This window comes from Diplotaxodon limnothrissa, linkage group LG9 (genome assembly GCF_057381915.1).
Source record: "Diplotaxodon limnothrissa isolate DT_005_m linkage group LG9, D_limnothrissa_male_GT1.1, whole genome shotgun sequence".
Lineage (NCBI taxonomy): Eukaryota > Metazoa > Chordata > Actinopteri > Cichliformes > Cichlidae > Diplotaxodon > Diplotaxodon limnothrissa.
In genome coordinates, this window is record NC_140604.1 from 26,333,226 (window position 1) to 26,354,146 (window position 20,921).

At 40.5% G+C, this 20,921-nt stretch overlaps 1 protein-coding gene across 1 annotated transcript in view; it reads left to right on the plus strand.

The window, feature by feature from the left end:
- The window catches only part of lg9h8orf34 (linkage group 9 C8orf34 homolog), a 69,360-nt gene extending 51,267 nt beyond the window's left edge, over positions 1-18,093 (plus strand). Inside the window, exons 11-14 of the mRNA XM_085362202.1 lie at positions 2,914-3,040; positions 10,950-11,440; positions 14,208-14,304; positions 18,035-18,093. Coding sequence (XP_085218328.1) covers positions 2,914-3,040; positions 10,950-11,440; positions 14,208-14,304; positions 18,035-18,093 — 774 coding nt within the window. The remainder of the gene's footprint in view (positions 1-2,913; positions 3,041-10,949; positions 11,441-14,207; positions 14,305-18,034) is intronic.
- The last annotated feature ends 2,828 nt before the right edge of the window (positions 18,094-20,921 follow it).

Here is a 20,921-nt window from a genome sequence, read left to right on the forward strand (position 1 = left end):
AGATGTTGCGTTGTAGATGTTGCTAATAATAGATGATCTATTGTATATCAAAAGCTTTTATAAAACCGAGCTCTTTAATAAGGCACTACGATAAATTTGATCTTTGATATAATCAACTTGGACTCTGGATATCCGAAGCACCGGGGCTTTAAAATGTAACGACGTAAAGTCCACTTAAAATTGGGAATCTGTTGGTGGCCTTGTTTGCCAGAGCTGAGTATAAAAGGCAAGAGGAGGACAGTGTGATGTCATGCTGTTGGATTTAGGGAGATACCACCAATGAGAAAGAAATAAAGCTGGGGAGGGGATTCACTTGTAGCACTCAACCCGCCTTGCTGCTTTATGAGGACTGTAATTAAAGATTGGCTTGGGTGTTGTGGTTCTACGACCACAGAAGGCCTTATGTATCTGACAGGCATGAAGATCAATGCCATAGATCCTGGGAATGATCTTCTGTCATTTATCAGAGGATAGCAGCTTCCCTTGTTTTTCACTACACCTACTCTTTAAGCATTGCAGTCCTCTTTGAGGGGAGCTTAACTTGTTACTGTAGAACAAACTGAGTTAACCTCCCCTTTGTGCAAGAATACTAAAATGTTAAGAGAGTCTTCTTATAATAGAGTGTATTCCTTCCTGTGCATATACTGGGATTTTTGGCTGCTTGTTACCTAGCAGGTCGCCACAGCCCATGGATCTGCATATTTTTATATTTCTGATTTTGCACAGATTTTACAACAGATAACCTTCATGATGCACCCTTCCCATTTATCCGGGCATGGGACCTGCATTAGGAGTATGCCGACCCCCTGAGTTTGTGTTCCAGACAGGGGATTTTTCTTTTGCAAGACGAATGTGTTAAGAACTACACCTCTTAACCCAAAAGGACAATCCCAATGCCAAAAATCTGATCAGTGAATTTTTTTTAATTTTCTTCTTCTTCTTCTTTTTATTTTTATTTTTAAAAAGGCTATTTTGTCTGCCCACCTTTATGTTTGATGGTTGCCAGTTTTTCACTCCTTCATTATTCACACAGTTCTTCTCAGTCGCTCTTTGCTGCAGAGGTTTTATCACTGAAGATCTCCAAAGGATCTGTTTGATTTTAATGAGAGGACACGCTTATCCAGCTCATAGTTTTCCCCGTAAAGATCCTTGTCCCCTGTGCGTTTGTGAACACCGTCGTGTTGTAAAATTCCTTTCCTCTCGAGCTTCTTGTGGCTGCCCTGAATGAAAACACCATTTAGTATTCAGTTGCCCTGACCGTCCATGCACCTTTGACATTCACGCAGTCCCATAACATTACACTCACACATCCTTGTTTCATGCACTCCTCTGTGGTGTTATTGGCCAGGTTCACACCAGACATGCTGGAAACCATCAGATCCACACAAATTTATTTTGGTTGTAACTGACCAAAGCGTGTTCTGCACTTCATCAGGCTTCTTTTCTTATCCTTCGGCCAAGTTAAATCTAGCAGTTTTATGAGTAATGGCTTTTTTGAGGTTGACTTTATCCAGTGTCTGTCGCGGCGCCCGACACCCCCAGATATTCTTCTCGCCGAATCAAAAGCATTTGCTTGTCTTTTTTCCAAATAGGAGGTTTGTGTGAGGTCACCAACTCCATCTTCCGTTACTGGTAACACGGCTCTTCCTACACTCCCATTCACACTGTTTATTTTTTACCACACTCAGCTATGTTGCATTAGATATAACCCAGGAGGAAAGTGTGTGTTCACAGGTGTTCTTTTATAACCTTGTTCAAGCAATTATCCTCAACTAGGATTTCATGTGGAATCGGTTTGGTTCCAGTGGTCACAGGTGTTCTGACATTTGTTCTATTAAAGTTGGACTTTCTGGCTTGTGTTTTATGTTCATAGTCTGTCGTGCATAGGATCAAGTACCTCGCACTTCAAAATAAAAATCATAAAAATTATAGCAAGATGTTTTCATTTTGAACTATTTCACTGTTTTAGTGATATTGCGCAGCCGTGTGCTCGGGTTTTGCTGTGAAGGGATTATCCCAGGATTGTCTTTAAAGACTGCTGGAAGCCTCGCTCTATGTATATCACCAGATGTCTCCAAACCTCACTCTGTGTCAGCACTTTGTCTAGTCAGCTCTGTCTCCCATTAAGTGCTTAGCACATCAAATGATGTAAGTGCTGGCATCAGAGGTATCATAACTTATCTAGTGTAAACCAAACTTACAGGAGGTGGAATTACGGCTGACAGGTTTTATTGTTCACCTGTGCTTGGAGCTCATGTACGCTCGGTCCACTGAAACAGATCATCTGGCCACTTGCGTCCTATCAAAGGAAAAAAAATAGGAGGATTAAGCATGCTGCCATTAAAGAACTTGGCAAAGTTTAGACTGTCTAACAGGTCCCTTTCCAAATCACACACTTGGCCATGATTGGTACGAGCAAAATAGGCCAAACACAGCAACTACACATAAGTGATCCAATCTGCCTTTTTATTTCTTTCATTTCATATGCTTTAGAATATGATCATCTCTATTTAAAAAAAAACTCTGGAAACTATTCAAAGTGGCTGATTTATTGCTCCGTAACTGGCAGCGCAAGATTTGCTGCTGCCAGGCTCGCTGCCAGCAGACTGGTGTGCATACACGCTCCTATAGATTTACTGATAGTTATACAAAAATGCTCTGAACCACTACTGACTGTCTAGCACCCTGCACTCAGTTAACACAGTGCACTCCATGATGTATGCTTTCATCTACACTTGCTGTGGTTTCTTGTGTTTTTCTTGAGCTCGTAAAATAATAATTGGCTCTTTTTTTTCCCCCAGCAGATATGGCTCAGATATTTCCAGCAAACGCTGAAAATTATATAAAGAGTTAATTGAAGGGTCTTTCTTCTAATGTGACTTTTTCTCTCTTTCTGTTTTCCTTGCTAACTAGCGTCAGGCTGTCTGGGAGGCTGATCTGAAGGCTGTGAGAGGTGGGAGCTCTGTCGGGCAGACGGGCCTGCTACTGGGCGACTCCCTCTTTTCTAAAGAGCTGGAGAACATGGGCAAGCAGCTTGCTGGTAGGCAGTTGTATGTGTATGTTTGCATGCTTTATGTGTGTGTGCGTCTGTATGTGATATTAGCTATAATGATGAATTGTGAGACTGAGGCAGATCAAAAAGCCTTCTTTCTTTGAAAGCAAAAACACTGTGCCAGCATGCACACATGCAGGCATACAAAGCTATAGAGTCTTATATAACTGAAGGGGATTTAGATAGCACTTGAGGGGTGGGGGGTCTATCCAGTAAAAGAATACACAGCTTTTGGTGGAAGGAATTTCCTGGTTAATTAAAAACTAAGACTTATGGAGCCCTGGATTAGCCAGAAAAAGAAAAAATGAGCCATTTTATTACATCGTATAAAGGTTTTAGCATGTTTTGATTAATTCATTCTCTTGCTTTAATAGTAAAATACAAACGTCAAAGATCGGTAACTTATATGCAAAGTGTTAAAATTCAAGCAGCAACCCTTTTCCATATGCAGTTTCATGAAACAATTCACCTTCTCTCAGTGGCCAGTGATGAAATGAGTGCACGGGGATGGTCACTCTTACATGAGGTAGTGTCACCAAGAACAATAATAATTGGCTGATTATACACTACTTTATATAAGAGCACTTTCCACAAGGGTGGTCTGAACATGAAGCTCATTGCAGTTTGTTAGTTTTTTAATGAAATCCACACTGTGACTGTGGACCAAGGGCATCGACTGCGTATGAACCACAAATCCAAAGAGAAATCTGAATCTGAGAATAGCATGTGAAGGCGTCCGTTACCGCTGCATCTGTTTACTTTGTCTTTAAAGAAATGCACAATAACTCTTGGAAAGAAATTACCTTGACTTTGGATCAATCTCTTTCAAATGTATATAATGCATATGTGAACAGTTCACTGCTTAACAGTTAGTTAATAGCATCCACCCATGATATTTGCAGCTGTCTATATCCGCATCCATGTCCACAATGATGGCGTAAGAGTGGAGAATATGAGCATTCGTCCTAATGAGAAAAATTACTTCCAGTAAAATTAAAACCCCCAAATCCCCTACTTAAAAGCCCTGTAGTAAAACCATCCAGACATGTGGATGTGGACTGAAGTTACTGAATATTTTTTCATCTCGGTGTAGACTCTCTGTATGCACTCAACTCACCTTCAGCAAAAAAAAGACTGACGTATTCATCCAGCTCAGGGGAGAGATTGTTCTGGCAAAATTCAATTGTTTATCTTAGTCTCTGTTTTGGTTTAAACATTTTTCTTATAAGCTATTGATCAGGGAAATTATAATCTATTTGCACAGGGTGTTCTGCTCTTTTGGGACACTTATATAACTCACGCACACAACCAAAACGTGAGGACAAGATGTATCTTTTGGCTTTGAATTATTTAAATCACAGGAACAAATGAATCTATAACACGGGAATGAATTATATAGCATTTTGTGCGCTTAGTATAGTGAGATATGTATATTCTTATCTCTCTCTGCTCTTCCTGGGCTTTATGGAGAGTAAATAGAAAGACTAATTAAAATGTTTTCCACATGCCAGGAATCCCATTGAGCTTCAGTTTTGACAGGTTCAGTTAATAACTCTCACTCCCGCTGCTGAGTCAATATGAGCCGATCGAAGGCTGACTCTGTTGGAGTGTTATTTGTCTGACGAAATGGAATTTGTGTGGCAATTTGGAAATGATTATTCTTAATGTAGTCCAAGGCTGAGCTTTGATATATGTGACGTCTGGGTGACTCAGAGACTGCTTTTGTTGTCATGAAGATCAAGTATGAATCAGATGAAAGTGTGGAATAGAAGCCAGGGAGAGACTTGCCATTTACCGTCATGTGTCACACACTTGTTTGTATATGCATGTCCTCCCAGTCTGTTTAACAGCGTCACAGTGTGTAAAGATTTCTTTGCATACCAGATATATTAAACACATGCTGGTCACACTGAGTGAATTTGTTTCTGTCAAACAGCAGTGGTCACAGCTGGAATGACCTTCTAAGATCATCTGTAAATGACAGTAAATACACCCCAAAAAAGAAAAAAAAAGGATAAAGTTTGTGTTAAAAATGTACCAAATTTTCAGATGTTATTGATTTCTAGTTTTATACTGACTAGTCAGCCTGATGATTCCCAGCAGGCCTTTTGTAGAAGCTGTTAAACAAGCTAATCCAAGTCTTTAAAGCCTTTATTAGCTGTTAAATCTCTTCCACATTATGAGCCAGAGCCTCACTGTTGAGCTACTATTGTTTCCCCAGTTTGTGTTTTTATTTTGTGACATTTTCTTATGCACACTGCTCAAAAAGTTAAAGGAACACATTGAAAGCACATCAAATCTCAATGGGGAAAAAAATCATGCTGGATGTCTACACTGATATGGGTACACTGGGTAATGTGTTAGGAACGAAAGGATCCCACATCATTTTATGGAAATGAAAAGTATCAACATGCAGAGGGGCTGAATTCAATGATTCAAAAACACCAAAAGAAACACAAAATGAAAATATGATGTGGCAGGCAAGTCTGTTTTGCTAATATTTCATTTCAGCAACTCAAAACGGTAGTCAGTAGCCTGTATGGCCTCTACATGCTTGTATGCATGCCCAAAAATGTTCCTGGGAGGCCAATAAGCCATAACTGATTATTAACCCCCTCTGCTACTTGACCGACCAGATCAATATCCCACAAGTTTAAGTGACTTGATGCTATACTCTTATTAAAAAGTGTTCCTTTAATTTATTTGAGTAGTGTATGTATCCAGTTAGTGCTCACTGAGATTCTCAGTCAGCCAGGTCATCGTAGTCTAAGTAGCTTGGAAAAAAAAGCGTCTGGACTTCTTTAAGTTTCTTGAAGACAACTTTTGGAGAGTCCAAGATTTTAAGCCCTATGGGGGTGTCCCCCAAGAGGGTCATAGACCCCCTATTTCGAAGATGCCTGTGTTCACATATTGCACAGAAAAGAAGTAATGATGTCGATTGTGAACAACCATCTTTGAACAGAGGACGACGGCTTACAACACCAACTGTCTCCCATCTATAATCCAGTTTTGAGATCCCTTCCCAGAAGCCTTAACGCCCACTCACATCCTGGGCCATTTGACCTCAGTAAATCACATAGGGTGGGGCCAGGTTTCACAGTGACTGATTGTGACGCACACCCGTTGTCACACCTTGGCTCGTGTGATTAGGTAGAGGATTGATTGGGGGTCCATAACCCTCTTGGGGACATTCCCATAGGGCTTAAAATCTGGGACTCTTTTTTTTTTTTTTTCACACAGTTGCGCAAGAGTACATTTTGGAAATATTGCAGAGACAGAGGTTTTTGGACAGTTTTGGACAGTTTTTGTTTGTAATGTTGCGTCTGTACACCACCACGGGGTATTTTAATTCAAACAATCAATATATGATTGAATTGCAGACTTTCCGTTTTACTCTAATTCAACAGATTTAACAAAAGCATTGGATTAATCGTTTAGAAATTACACAGTCACCCATTTTAAGAAGTTCAAAGGCAATTGGACAAACTAGCATCATTTTTACGGTTTACAGTTGCGTTATGGTTGCTGCTTGCTTGTGGGTCCCTCTGCCCCCAGTTTTGTATTTAATAGCTGAAAAGCTATGCTCTGTTGGGTTGAGATCAGGTCAGTGACTTGGCTGTTGAAGAATATCCAATTTCCTTGTCTTAAGAAACTCTTGGGCTGCTTTTGTAGTACGATTCAGGCCATTATCCATTTGCACTGTGAATCGCTCTTCAATGACTTTTGCAGAATTTGGCTGAATCGCAGCAGAGAGCGTAGCCCCATACACTTAACAATTCATCCTGCTACTTCTATCAGCAGTCACATCATCAATAAACACGAGTGGCTCGGTTCTGCTGGCAGCCATACATGACCATGCTACAATACTGGCTCCACCATGTTTGACGGATGATGTGGTATGCTTCAGGTCATGAGCTGTTTCTCTCCTTTGCCACACTTTTCTCTTCCCATCATTGTAGTGCAAGTTAATCTCAGTTTGGAGGCATTTTTTCCCCCCTAAAACTGTCCAGGCTCTTTTCGATGTTTTTCTGTTCTTGATTGTGACCAGTGGTCTGCACCATACTGTAAACCCTCTGTATTTACATTAATGAAAGCATCTCTTGCTTATAGACTTGAAATTTAAATGATACACCTACTTCCTCAAGAGTGTTTTTGACTTGGCTATATGTCTTTAGCCGTTTCATCTTCTGTGGTCTACCTGGTATTTTAGTATTGCTGAGCCTGATTGCTGATATGTCCACTTCTAAAGTTTTAATATTTAAGGTTTATCAGCCTAATACTGACCTCCTTTACTTGCATCAACATCTCTTTGGGCCCCATATTGAGAGTTTGTGCGAATAACTAGTTCAAAAATGTAAGCTCAACACGAAATCAAGTTCAGATCATTTATTTGCCTAAATTTAGTTTTGGGCCTCTGAAAATGAGGGTCTATGTATAAAAATGTCTGTAATACCTAAGTAGTTAATGTATTAGCACACTTCAAGTGTATAAGTATACATAATTTTGTCGATTCGTGCAAAGATAATCCCGCTCAGTTATTACCTTGAAGTGTGCAGATGTGTATTTATATGCAGACACCCTTTCCTCTGTCTGTATTTTCTTCTGAACTTGCTGTGTTTGGGGCATTTTTTTGGCGGCAGTGGTTTCATTGCCCTCCAGTCATGAAACATGCACTCCATCGGCGTTTGGCCCTTTCTCTTGAGCTGGTGCAGAGGTGTGACTGTTTTTATTTGAACAAAACCACCCTGAAACAATCAGGAAACAATCCCTCATCTTCCTGATTCACCGCTTTGCCTTTCAGTCCTTAGCTTGCTTGACCACATTTGCTCCCTCACTCTCGCTTGTTTGAGGCCAGGGAGGGGCCCGAGTCTGAAAGCTGTGTTTATATAATACCTATAACCTCCTCATCCGTTGTACAAAACATCGCAAACTGCTCAATTCATCAGTGACAAAGGCTTTTGTAAAAGAAAATTTCCCCCATTTAGAGCCAGGGATATCTCGTCAGAGTAAAAGTAAATAATCCCAAGAATTTTTTACTTCCATTCACACCGTGTGAGGAATGTGCATTTCTTTCACATTATTTGTACGTTATCAATCCAAGGACTAAAGGGTAGCGTTTTAATTTCGTCAAGCAAACAGTATATTGTATACTTGTAAGCCTGCTGACAAATGACATGTCTTTAGCGCACTTGTTTATTTTCAGTGGAAGGATCCAATAAAGATTTCATGAGTTCTGAATGGTCGTATAGCGTGCTAGGGCCTTGTACTCGCTCACCACATGCAACTGCTTTTGGATCAAAGACTTTAATAGATCTGTTTCTATTTCTTCTTGTTTTCTTTCTGTCCCCCTCTGTCTCATTTTCTACCCTCTTTTCCCTGTTGTTGTTACTTGCGTTTGGGTTCAAACTCAAGGTTCATAGTATATGAATTTTGATGGCATGTCTCTTTATATCAGTGTCACTGAGATATGTTAAAGTATTCCTGTGTTTAACAAAGTCAGTTTAAAATTAAAACTGCCTTTCATAGGCTACTCTTTACTGTTAGGTAGCTGGAGTCGAATGTCCATTTCTGTGTGTGTCGGTGTGTGTGGTGGTGGGGGGGTATTTAGAGCAAAAACATGTGGTGTTTATCATTATACTGGTAAATACCTCAAGATGAAAATATAAGCTTTATGGGAACTACGGAATACATCCTGTTTACAGCTTTTTAAAATAATATCAGCCATCAGTGTGGGTGGACATAGTGTGTGGGTGATTAAGGACTTAAAGCGGGAAATCATTATATCCTGTACTTTACTTTGCACGTTTGTATTATTTATTTCACTGCAGTCTAAAGGTATTCACTTATTTATCCTTTGGTGTTATGGTCAAGATCCAGCTGTGGAGGTTAGCACATGGTTACAGTGCATACAGCAGTGTTGCCACTGCCAAAAGCTGATGTCAAGACCTGCCTTGAACAGCACGCACGGTTGAGTGTTTACCGTAATTTGATTGCTTCGTCCTCAGCAGTGACCAAGCTACTCTCAACTCCACAGATGTCTTTCAATATTAGCCTCTGAGGCTGCCACCTTCTCCTCTCCCCGTCTCACTTCCTCCTTCATCCATTTCAGCTTTCGCGTTTTGGCCCATTAATAAAATTTGCCAATTTCTGCCCATTAGTTGTTACTAATGTGTAGAATGTGTTGAGATTCATCTGACCAGGCAAACTTTTTCGAATCTTTTTTGTCAGATTTCTAGTCCATGCGAAATATAGCCTCAGTTTCATGCTCTTAGCTGACATGGGTGGTCTTCTGCTGCTGTAGCCCAACTACTTTAAGGCTAAATTTGATGTGTATTCAGAGAGATTTTATATGTTGGTTGTAATGTGGGGTTATTTGAGTTACTGTTGCCTTCCTAAGAGCTTTAATAGTCTGGCCATTCTCTCTTGACCTCTGACATTAGACTGAGACTGCTGCTCACTGAATATATTCTTTTTTTCACGGCACTCTATGTAAACTCGAGAGAGTTTCAGTTTCTGAAATACTTAGACCAGCACATCTGGCACCAACAGCCAAACCAGGTTCAAAGCCACTTAAATCAGCTTTCTTTCCAATGCTGATGCTCAGTGTGAATGCCAACAGCTTGTCTTTACCATCTCTACATGCCTCAATGCATTGAATTGTTACTATGCAATTGGCTGATGAGACAGCTGCAGTATAAGAAACTGAACATGTGTACCTAATGAAGTGTCCTCCGAGTGTGTGTTGGCATTCAGGCAGTAAAACTCTGAGGACCCGCTGCTCTTATAATTTAGAAATTATTACGTCTGTAAAGTTTAACGGTTCACAGACACACACACATAACATCACGCAGGACACAAGTTAGTGAACACATAAAACCAACAACAAGCAGCATATGTTCAGCATTGTGTCTCAAATGAAGGTTTACTTCTATGCACGTTGAGCTGCTTAAGCACATAAACAGCAATCCACTCAGGCATGTCAAATAATTATATGCATTTGATCCCCAAAGGATTTTGTGCAGCACTGTCTGATTTTAAATAAACAGAATCTTCCGGAGTAATGTCCAAAAGCTAAATTTAGGATAGCATTACAGGCATTTTCTGTTTGCATACTAAATGGATATTTGTCAGTGAATAGAAGCACATGTTTCATGTTTTCTGCAAATGTTGTTTGTAAAACCCAGGAAAGCTGAAATTTGCTCAAAAACATGGAAGTTTGAGTTTGTGAAATAATTGTTGCTTGCTCTTGTTATTTATCTAACGTCACAGTACCCTCTACCTCGAGTCATTCCTCTAAATCACCTCTAAATCTAAATCATGCCTCTTAAATGATAACTCCCAGTTTGTTGAATCCCGATTGCCAAGATCTGGAACGAAAGCAGAAAACATGGAAAAAATGACCCAGATGTTGATCACAGAAGTTGGCAGCGTCGCGTTTTTTTATAAACAAAAATGTTTTCGAGACTACCAGAGCAGCAGCCTAATGTGTTTTTGTCAGGAAGAAGGGAAGAAATACAGCCATGCTGCACTTACTGTATCAACTTGGGACATTTTCTGACAGAGGAAGCTGGATTCACCACAGTTTATAAGGTCTATAAATATTGTCATCATTGCCGAGAAAAGGGATTAACCCAAGCAGTCTCGCCCACAGTAAAGTTTGTGAATCATTAGTCAAATCAGTCGATGAATAAAACTCAAAGTAAGCCTGCTGGTATGTTAAAAGTTCCTTTTCCAGAGTTATTTGGGAGAGTTATCTTAAAAATTATTATGGGCATTTTCGTGGCTTTAAATAAAGTCAATTTTATTTCAATGTGTGTGTATACCATAGGATTTAAATAGGAAATTTACTCCTTAAGCGTTTGGATACTGACTTGGATTATTGCCTTTCTTTCTCCAGAGGTTGAGAAGGACCTGGCAAAGCTGGCAGAAGTGGGAAAGATGACCACCCGAAGCTCCAATAATCCACATAGCAGCCTATACCACACCCCAGTGCGCCACAGAACTCTACCTGACACACTTCCCCTCCCCAGCCTCGTGTCCAGGCCCCAGTCTCCAGCTGGTAGCCTTACGGGGAAGTCTTGTGGTGTGGGCCTCCCCTTGCTTAGCCCCAAGACCACGACCCTCACCATGGGTAGGACTCAGTCTCCTAGCAACCCTGGGAGCAGGACTCAAACCCCCAGAACACCCAGCAGGCCCATAACCCCAAATAGTTTGCTGACACGCTCCACCTTTAACTCCGGCTCTTATAAAGAGGTGACCTTCAGGAGGTCGCGGAGCCGCCCTGTTACACCCACAAGTCAGCCAATACTTACCCGACCGCTGCTCACCCCTCCAGGGCTAAGCAGCACAGATACCCTTGGTGCCAGCCTACGGGCCTATCTGTCTGAGGTAAGACCCCACACTGAAACTTTTGTTTTTTACAAGTCATGCAAGCACTTAATGAGACATGTAGTTCTACATGTTATATTTCACATTGCAAGGATAAAACTGTCATAAAAATTGGGTCATGGTCTGAAAAGGTTTTAGCATCTTGAGAGTGAACTTGTGTGCTGAAAGCCAAAAAAGTAAAGCCGGGCACTGAAGCTGAGAGCCTTTCCTCAGAAAGAAATATGAGCGAGATCACCAGGAGCACAAAATATTACACGTGCAAATCCTTTGCGGGCACACACCACTTCGTGTGGGGTTTAGCAGAAAGTCGTGGAGGTCTGTACAGTAGGATGTCACTTCACTGTGGAAAAATGAGTCTGGCATAAAAGGGGAACTTTCATTGGGATTTCTTTCTTATATTCCTTTCATGATCTACTTAACAGCAGGACTGTTAAATATGAGCCTTTTTTTGAAGGTTTTATTAATGGTGGGGCAGGAATTTTACAATGCCTTTGTGTAATCTGACAGTTATGCCAGTTGACACCTAGTCACATTATCCAAAACACTACTGCACCCAGTCGGCTTTTATTAAGTCCACCTGGTCCCAGGTAGAAGAACTGAAGCCTTAAAGTGAGGCCAGGTTCCAGAGTGAGAGAATCTTTAACCTCTTAAAAGAGAAAACAACGGATATAAATGCTAGCTTTCTTGTGTTTTCTTTAATTGGTATTCAGGAATAGTTCTCTAGGCTTCTTGAAGGACATTCAAAGCTCTTTTTTGGATGTTTGCTATCTTTCTATTTTATTTTTTTGTCAAAATGATGGTAAATGGCCTGTATTTACCATTACCATCCTGTAGTATGCTTTACTAGTCCCTAAGGACCCCAAAGCGCTTTACACATCCAGTCATCCACCCATTCACACACACATTCACACACTAGTGATGGCAAGCTACATTGTAGCCACAGCCACCCTGGGGCGCACTGACAGAGTCGAGGCTGCCGGACACTGGCGCCACCAGGCCCTCTGACCACCACCAGTAGGCAACGGGTGAAGTGTCTTGCCCAAGGACACAACGACCGAGACTGTCGAGACCGAGACTGTCCAACCAGATCGGAAGGTTGCCGGGGCTCGAACCGGCAACCTTCCGATTACTAGGCGAACTCCCAACTCTTGAGCCACGATCGCCCCTGATGATGCAACACTGCTTTAATAATGTTAAATTCTGGCTCTGGGGAGGCCAATCCAGGACTGCTAGGGTTTCACTGTTTGTTTTTTTGTTTGTTTTTTCATCTAGGTATGCTTTTACTGCATTGCTGGTGTGTTTAAAATTGTCTGCTTTCATAATTGGATCAACTTTGCCAAGGTCCCTCGCAGTCACCAACCACTGCAGAGCCTCCAATGTGTTTCACAGATAGGATGTAAACGTTCACCGTTGTACCTCTCTCCTAAAGTCCTCCGTACATATAGATGATGATTTGAACCAAAAATGCCAAATTTTATTCATGAACCCTTTAAGACCTACCATAGACCCAAGTCCGCCAGAGCTTATATTATATTTTTACATGCTGTAGTGCCATTTTTGGGAGCATTTCAAGTTGCTATACATAAATACAACCATTATAGCCCAAATTTTAATAATATGTATGCATTAAGTGCATAGTAATTACATAAATTGCAAAAAAGTGCAATAAACTACAAAAAAATTGAAAATCGTTTTTGTTTTTTTAACATATATTTCTAGTTAGAGAAATTTAACTCACAAGACCTCTTGCTACTGATTTTCAGTCCAGATCTTGTGTAACTTGAGTACCCCAGCCATTGTTTCCCCTCTTTAAGAATGGTTCTTAACAGCCGCTCTTCCACTGAGACCATTTCTGAGGAGACTTTAGTGAACAGTAGATGGATCAACTGATGGGCCAGAAGCAGTTTTTGGGTCCTGTGTCAGGTCTTTTCTGTCTCTCCCCCCCCCCTGTTTTTGTTACTTCTAAGGGGTACAACACTGATTCATCCCTTGAGGGGGCTTCAATGACCTATTAATATAGGTCAGTGACTTAACAACCAAGAGTAAACATTCCTCTGAAAATGGTTTGGTACAAGGACTGGACTGAAGGAAGTGAAAAAGCAGCCAATTTCCAAAGAAAACTTTGAAAGACCTTCAGGAATGCTCGACAACTATGGCTCTTTAAAACTGGAGAGAAAGTCTGGCTCCTTAGAAGCAAAATATGAAGACATAAGCAGTGGCTTCTTGGATATAAAGTATATATTTCACCGTATATGTGTGCTCATTATGGTAAATGGTAAATGGCCTGTATTTGTATAGCGCTTTACTAGTCCCTAAGGACCCCAAAGCGCTTCACACTACATTCAGTCATTCACCCATTCACACACACATTCACACACACATTCACACACTGGTGATGGCAAGCTACATTGTAGCTACAGCTGCCCTGGGACGCACTGACACAGTTCTTGGTATTCAACTAGTTTTGTACATTTTTATTTCTTGACTTTTGCACTTTTTGATGGGTTAGGGTTCCAAATGTTCAGTATTGAATACAATTATGAATACATAGTCATTAATACAATGACAACCATAAGCCGGTTGAAGATTTGTTTCCATTTTCAGTTTGTTTAAGAGTTCAGATTTGCTAAACGGACAGGCTGGCCTAGATTGTCTTTCCTAATCTTGTTTTCCCATTTCTCTTTTGTTCTGTCCATCTATCTGCAGAGTATATATTTTACCATCCTCTATTATTTCTCTTCTATTATGATCTGTTTTTCCATTTCAGGATGAGTTTTACCAGCAGTTACAGGCCATCAGACAGCCTTGGCATATTCCTAGTGACACAGACAGTGACATCCTGGACCCTCCAGAACAGGATAAAAGTGAGTTACTTTTCTTGCTCTACCTTTCTTCTTTCTTTTTTCCCCTCATGCAGGCGAGACCAAACATCCACAGTGCATCTCAGTTACTGGGAGTTTTTTTAGAAGCTTTCATTTGCACCGTTTACAAATCTGGACCTCTAATGTTTTTACCTTTCCACTGACTTTTTTTTTTCTTTTTTCTTTGTGAGACGTGACGTTCATTTCATCACTGCACAGTCACTTTACCACAATGATTAACTGTTGGATTAAACTGGCAATAGAAACATATTCCTTGTAAAATTCTGCAACGGAGCAAAATGGCTGACTCATGCTAATTTCCATATTTCATCAATGGGTGAAATCCTGGAGAGGTTCTGAAAGGGTGGGATGTTGTCATGTACAATTTCCTTTCCTGGCACCTGTAGGAAATATATCTTTATCAAAATCCAACACATAGATGTGTAGGGTTTTTTTTGTTTTTTTTGCTTAAAAAGTCATAAATCGAGTCAAAGTAATGGCCTGGCTTGGATGCGGTGCAGTGTGTTACTCTGGCTTTGAACATGGCAGAATTAAATCAGACCTCCTTGAAAGTTCTGGTCCATAAATCAAATGAGTGCATGTGGTGGTATGGTCTGATAATCACATGCTCGCCGGAGTGAAACTAAGTACTTTTCAATTCACTGTGATCCGCTAAGAAACTGTCAGATTTATACTGCCTTATGACTGATTAACATATGGATAAATGTCTTAGGTCCTGAGAGACTTTTAAGTTATTGTAGCTGCATTAAATGACAAATCAGTCATGTAAACATTACATATTCCTGCAGGTCTGCTGTATCAGAAATATAAATGGACTGGACTGAAATGCTTCAAATGTTATAACAGCCTTATCAGTAGAAGACTTTATTTTTGGCTGCGCAATTATTCCCAAGGGGTCACCACAGCGGGTAGCCCTGCATTTTTGATTTGATGCCCTTCCTGAAGTAACCGCAAATGGATTTGGGACCTTTAAGTTGGGCTATACTATAAAGCCACTCAGTAAGACATTCTGATACTTATTCCAATACAGGCACTGACATAAGGCGACACGGTCAAGACAAAATCAGTAGGGTTTATGTCACTGAGAGCATGAATATGCTCTCTGAAGATTTCCTAACAGCGCATGAAACGAACAAATAAATGAGTAAATCATGAAATATCCCATGCAAACTGAGAGATTCATCCTCTGGGGAAACATGAATATGCCCAGTATATTTAAAGCATTATGATAAATTCTCCTTGGATCATTAAAAATCAGACAAAATTCGATGAAATCTTTTCCTTTTGGGCCATCCAACATGTTTCCACAATTACAACCTGATCAAGTGCTCAAACCAAATCTCACGCTATCCTTTGTTGTATTTGTCAAAGCTTCTTGAAGTGGACCAATGTGCTGGATGTACAGAGCGCTGCAGACCAACACTGGCACGCTGAGGTCCTGTGACTGCTTAGCCAAAAATAAGACGCTTCCAATTTCTGAATGAGTTAAATGATAAAAGACAACGCTCTGAAAATAACTAAGCCCTGTTTTCTCAGCAAACAAAGAATCATCAGCTACACAAAGTGAAAATTAAGTGCATGTGGGACTTAAAAAGACCGCTTTCATTGATGCTATGAAACAAGAATTCCAGTCAAACAAAAGATCAAGCAGGCGAATGGTTGTCACATGGAAATATAACTCTTCTGACAAGTTCCTCTAGAGGGCCGTTGTTTTGCCAAATGTGTATCTTGCACAATAAATGGATGGATTTTCCTAATAGCCCCTGGGGGTCTGCTCTAAGTCTTGGCAGTAGTAATGGCAATGCTGAGAAAGGATATGAACCGCATATTGAATTAGACGTGGCTCAGACAGGGGAGAGGGAGACTGACAGAGAAAAAGAGCCACAAGACGTGACAAAGCACTTTCTGGCGTGAGAGAGGACCCACTGGGACTGTTCACTGAAATCTGGTTTGTGTGCATTTGCGTATGTGCATGTGAGCGATTGTATTAGTCAGTGCAAGGCATTAAAATTGTTTTCAGAGAGCACTTTTGCGCTCTTTATCCAATTTTTTTTTCCTGGGAATTTTTTGACCTATGAAATAATACTGTTAAACAGCAGCTGCACTGACAGCTAAATATGCGATTGGGGAAAAAAAGATTTTTTTAAATCACAGCCTATAAACAAAGCAAGAGGCAAAGCAAACTTCTAATGTTTGCTTATTTAGGAATTGCTTCAAATCATTTTCAAATAAAAACAAATTGAAGTGCTCTCATTGTATGTGTTTTTCAATATGGGGTGCATGTCACTGGATCTAAATAGTTTACATACATGGAGACATAGTCAGTGATCTTCATTTACATATATAAAACAACATGCATCTCCTTAGTATAGCTCATTATGCTTTCTATCTTGCTGCTCTTAAATCTGAAACTGCAGCTGGCTACTTTGGGTTAAAATCCATCCATTTTCTTCTGCCTATCGGGTTCAGCATCACAAAGTGCCTAGAATCTAATCCCAGCTGTTACATGCAGGGTGCACCCTGGACAAGTCACCAGTTTAGAACAGAGCTAACAGACTGAAGCAAACTCCACACAGAAAGGCTTCCCTACGCTGTGTTCACTGCATCATTCCATGTTTGGCACTGATCACCACCTGCACTCATGTATATATCATGTATATATCTATCTACTTAGCACTTTTAATTCTTATTCTCATTTTTATTTTCATGTCCATTTAAGCTTAATGTATAACAGTATTTATAACAGTATGTTTGCACTGAAGCACCGCAGCAATTTCCTAATGTTGTAAACCCGCTCAACATTTGGCAATAAAACCCTTTCTGATTCTGATTCAGGTTAAAGTCTCTGTCTGCTAACACGGCTAAAGCTAAATTGGGTCCTGTCATTTTGGCTGTTTGTGTGCAAAATCTGACACATGAAAAATATTAGTAAGCAAGGGTTTTACCTCTTATTTTCATTCTTTGTACTAAGCAAAAATAGCTGTCGGCTAGAGTTTGACAGGTTTAGTGTAAAGCTATAGTTAAAGTTTTAGACTACGAGAGTTTGCATGATCATAAAAAAAACTGAAAAGTCATAAAATTTGCAGAGAAGCCAGGAGAAGTATTGGAAAACGAAATAAAGCTAGACAGGTGGAAAAAAGCATGGATATTTTTCTTACGTTTTGTTATAGGGTAGTGTCAGGCCATGAACTTAGTTGCAGCTTGCACTTTGACAATATATAAATTTGTGCAATACCAGTAAAATTCTGATTTTCTTGCATGTGTATAATTTTGAATATAGATTACTATAGTAATATAATATAGAATATAGTAATTTTGAATAGAGATTACTTTAGAAACTCTATCCGAGTGGTTAGTCCTAGACTAAAAGAATAAAAATCAGAGAGGATCTCTGCTGAAAAAGGTTTTTAGTCCAAGGCTAGACTTACTTAACCCAAGCCTGTGAAACCGAGTCTACATGTGTGTGTAGTGTAGTGCAGTAAATGGTGCTAAATGAGCTCAGCACTAATACGCCAACCTCACTGCCAGCCTAGTGCTTAATGTGACACCTACTATGGGTCAGTCATTGTATAAAAAGATATTTCAAACGAACCATGCTAATACTTTTTTTTTGTCAAAGCCACAAATGCCTATAAATGTTTATTGTATTGCATCACTGTAACTTCAAATAAGAGCCGTCGTCCTGCGTGACATTTATTCGTTTCTTTCACAGGTGGTTCACGAGACGCCAATAAGAGATCCGTGTTTTCAGGTGAGAATCTGAACAGGTAGATGTTTTAACCTTAAGAGACAGTCTCTAATGTGTTGCATAATTTTGCCACCGCCTGCAAACTATGTCAAGAGTTCTGCTGCTGTAAGTAACTGCTTCAAACTGAGAGAGCCTCAGCGTCTGTCAGTGAGCTCATGTTTAGAGCCACATTATGTTTCCCAAACAACTACCAATGGGCGAATTGGTAGCCTCCACCTTCATTTACGGTCCATTCAGTTACAGTCACAGGCTAAATGGAGGGCACAGCGGCTCTCAAATGCGATTGGCGGAGGCTGCCTGTGTGTGGAGACGCTGTTGCCCAATTCCATTAAGTCACTTGGGTTGTGAGTTTACACGCAGCAGACAGCGTCAAGTCACAGCGTCAACATTTGGGAGAAGGAGAAAGTCTGTCTGGTTTGAGGTTGTCTGCGGTTCTCCTTCTTGTGGCTCCGGAGGTGCCCACAGCTCCCAGTGTCAGTGTGCCAGTCTGGAGGCAGATCTGAGAACAGGCTGCTGCTGCTGCTTGGCTATCAGAGAGGCCAGAGCATTGCCACAGCAACCAAACTCAAAGCTCACCGCTCTCCCACAACTCTTCTATATTGTGAAATATGGTCACTGGAACCTCCACTGGGCAACACTAAGTCTAATTTTCCACCTCATGTTTGTCCATGACATGCTCAAATATTAAACGGCTGTTTCAAAGTAATTGCCCCAGTTATTATTCTTATTAGCAGTTAAATGTGTCTGATTTTGGTTTCTAGGAGACTGATGTTTTTGTCTTTCATTTTTCACAGGCCTATAGTGACGGAGACCAGAGACATTGATCCAATCAAACTATTATGCAAACCGCTGGACATTTTGAATATGTGAATACACAGACAATTATTTTTATAATTCATAGATAGGAAAGAAAAAGATTGTATACTTTTTCACAGATATTTCATACACATTGTACTGTAACTGTACGATAAAAATGTGAAAATATGACTTGAGAGTATGAAATATGCCATTTATTTTTGTTTGCTCTATAGCATGCTACTGAAATTCTACATGGAGTCCAGCAAACAGATGCATTTTGTTGTCGGTAGACTTTTTCTAGGCCTGTGGCATATTCACACTGTCAAGGCAGCACACCTATGTTAGGATAGTGTTTATTAAATGCACTGGTGAAAGATTTTGTGTGGGTTTTTTTTAAAGATACGCAAGTTCTGAAGGGTATCCGTGGAATGCTGTTATATTGATTTGGTGCACTTGTTCTATTTTCTACCCCAGTGTAACACACCTTGTTCTGCTATTTTTATTTAGCGCTTTCTGAATTTCAACCTGGGAGGGGGGAAAAGCACTGAAAGAGGAGTTTTTACCCCCTAAAGCTCGAGGCAGTTTTGTTCAAAAATTTCCCCAGAAATAAGCCAAAATGAAAAGAAACAAAAACAACTTGGCCTCAACGGATGAGGCGCTTGGGAGAATTTTGTAATACAACACGCCTCATTGTCCCCATCATCAGGTTGAACGAGTTCTTATAAACTCCAGGAAAGAATTTTAGTTTTACTCCTTCCAAATCAATCCTTAAACAAAAAAGAAAAAAGGAGAGTACACACATCCTCGTAGTGAGTCATTAAACTCTTATGATACTTAAACGGTCCTAAAAATTCCACCAAATATGAGTCCACAGAAATGAAGGATAACATCCACTATATTCATAGCCGTACTTTGCGTACTTTTTGTGTGCCATGCATGACAACCTTTGAAAAGTTGGGCCAGATGCAGCCTGTTCCTTGTGCAAGGACCTCCAGTGGTGCATAGAGATTAACTCTAAACCTAACGTGTAATAATGAAGTCCTGGTTTAATCCACTTTCCCCCATCTTTTCCCCAGCGTTTAACTTTGCGTCTCTTACGTACATGGAGGTTCTGCACAGAGACGTGACCTTTTACCGCGCTGCCTCTTCTGTTTGCCTGGGCACTTGTTAGTTAAACTGTGGCTGTCTGAGAGTAACACAGACAACGTCAGCTCCAGAGACAGGCGCACCACGGACACAGCCTTCAGTCTGACAGTCTGATCCCTTCACTCAAACCCCACTGAGTTTTGCGGTAAGGTACGCCGAGCAATGCCAGCTCTCGAGTCTGTCCCTCGGGATGTGGTTGCAAACTACTCAGATCTCCAGCCTCATTTCACAACGGCTGATTCCTGTAAAAAGGATGTGTAAGAAGACTAATCACTTCAAAACTCCCATCCTGTAAAACATGGCATGTGAATTAATGCCCCGCGCATTCTAGCACATTGTGTGCTCTTTGGAAAGAGGATGTGGTTTCTCGCAGATCTGTGGAAAAATTTCAGGACATGGCATAATTAACTCACAGTGGTGCCTTGATATAATCTTTATAACACCATAAACAATATTTTCCTAACAGAGAAGGGAAATGTATCGCTTTGTGTATTTCAATTTTCGTATTTCATATTCCATTTTCCCTATGTTGGAAAAACATTCGGGAATGTGACTGCTGTCTGTTCTTGTTCCACTGATCGCAGGCATGTTAGCTCCGTTTATACTATCAATATTTTCTCTTGAGTTCATGTGTCTCCTCCAGGCTTTCATGTTTTGTGTCAGCCAAATTTCAAGGCATGAGGAGTTCTGGAAAAAGGCAAGACACTCTGAGAGATGAGGACTTCAATTACTGCCACAGATGTCGCACAAAATAAGCACTCTGATCCTTTCTCCTCTGCTTTTTGTGTTTGCCAATGTCTCTGTACATAAAATTACCCACACCCTCGCGCTGCGTAGTATCATATTTCAGATTGTAGCTATATGATATTATGCTTACCGCAAAGATGATTGTGATTGTCAGTTTTAT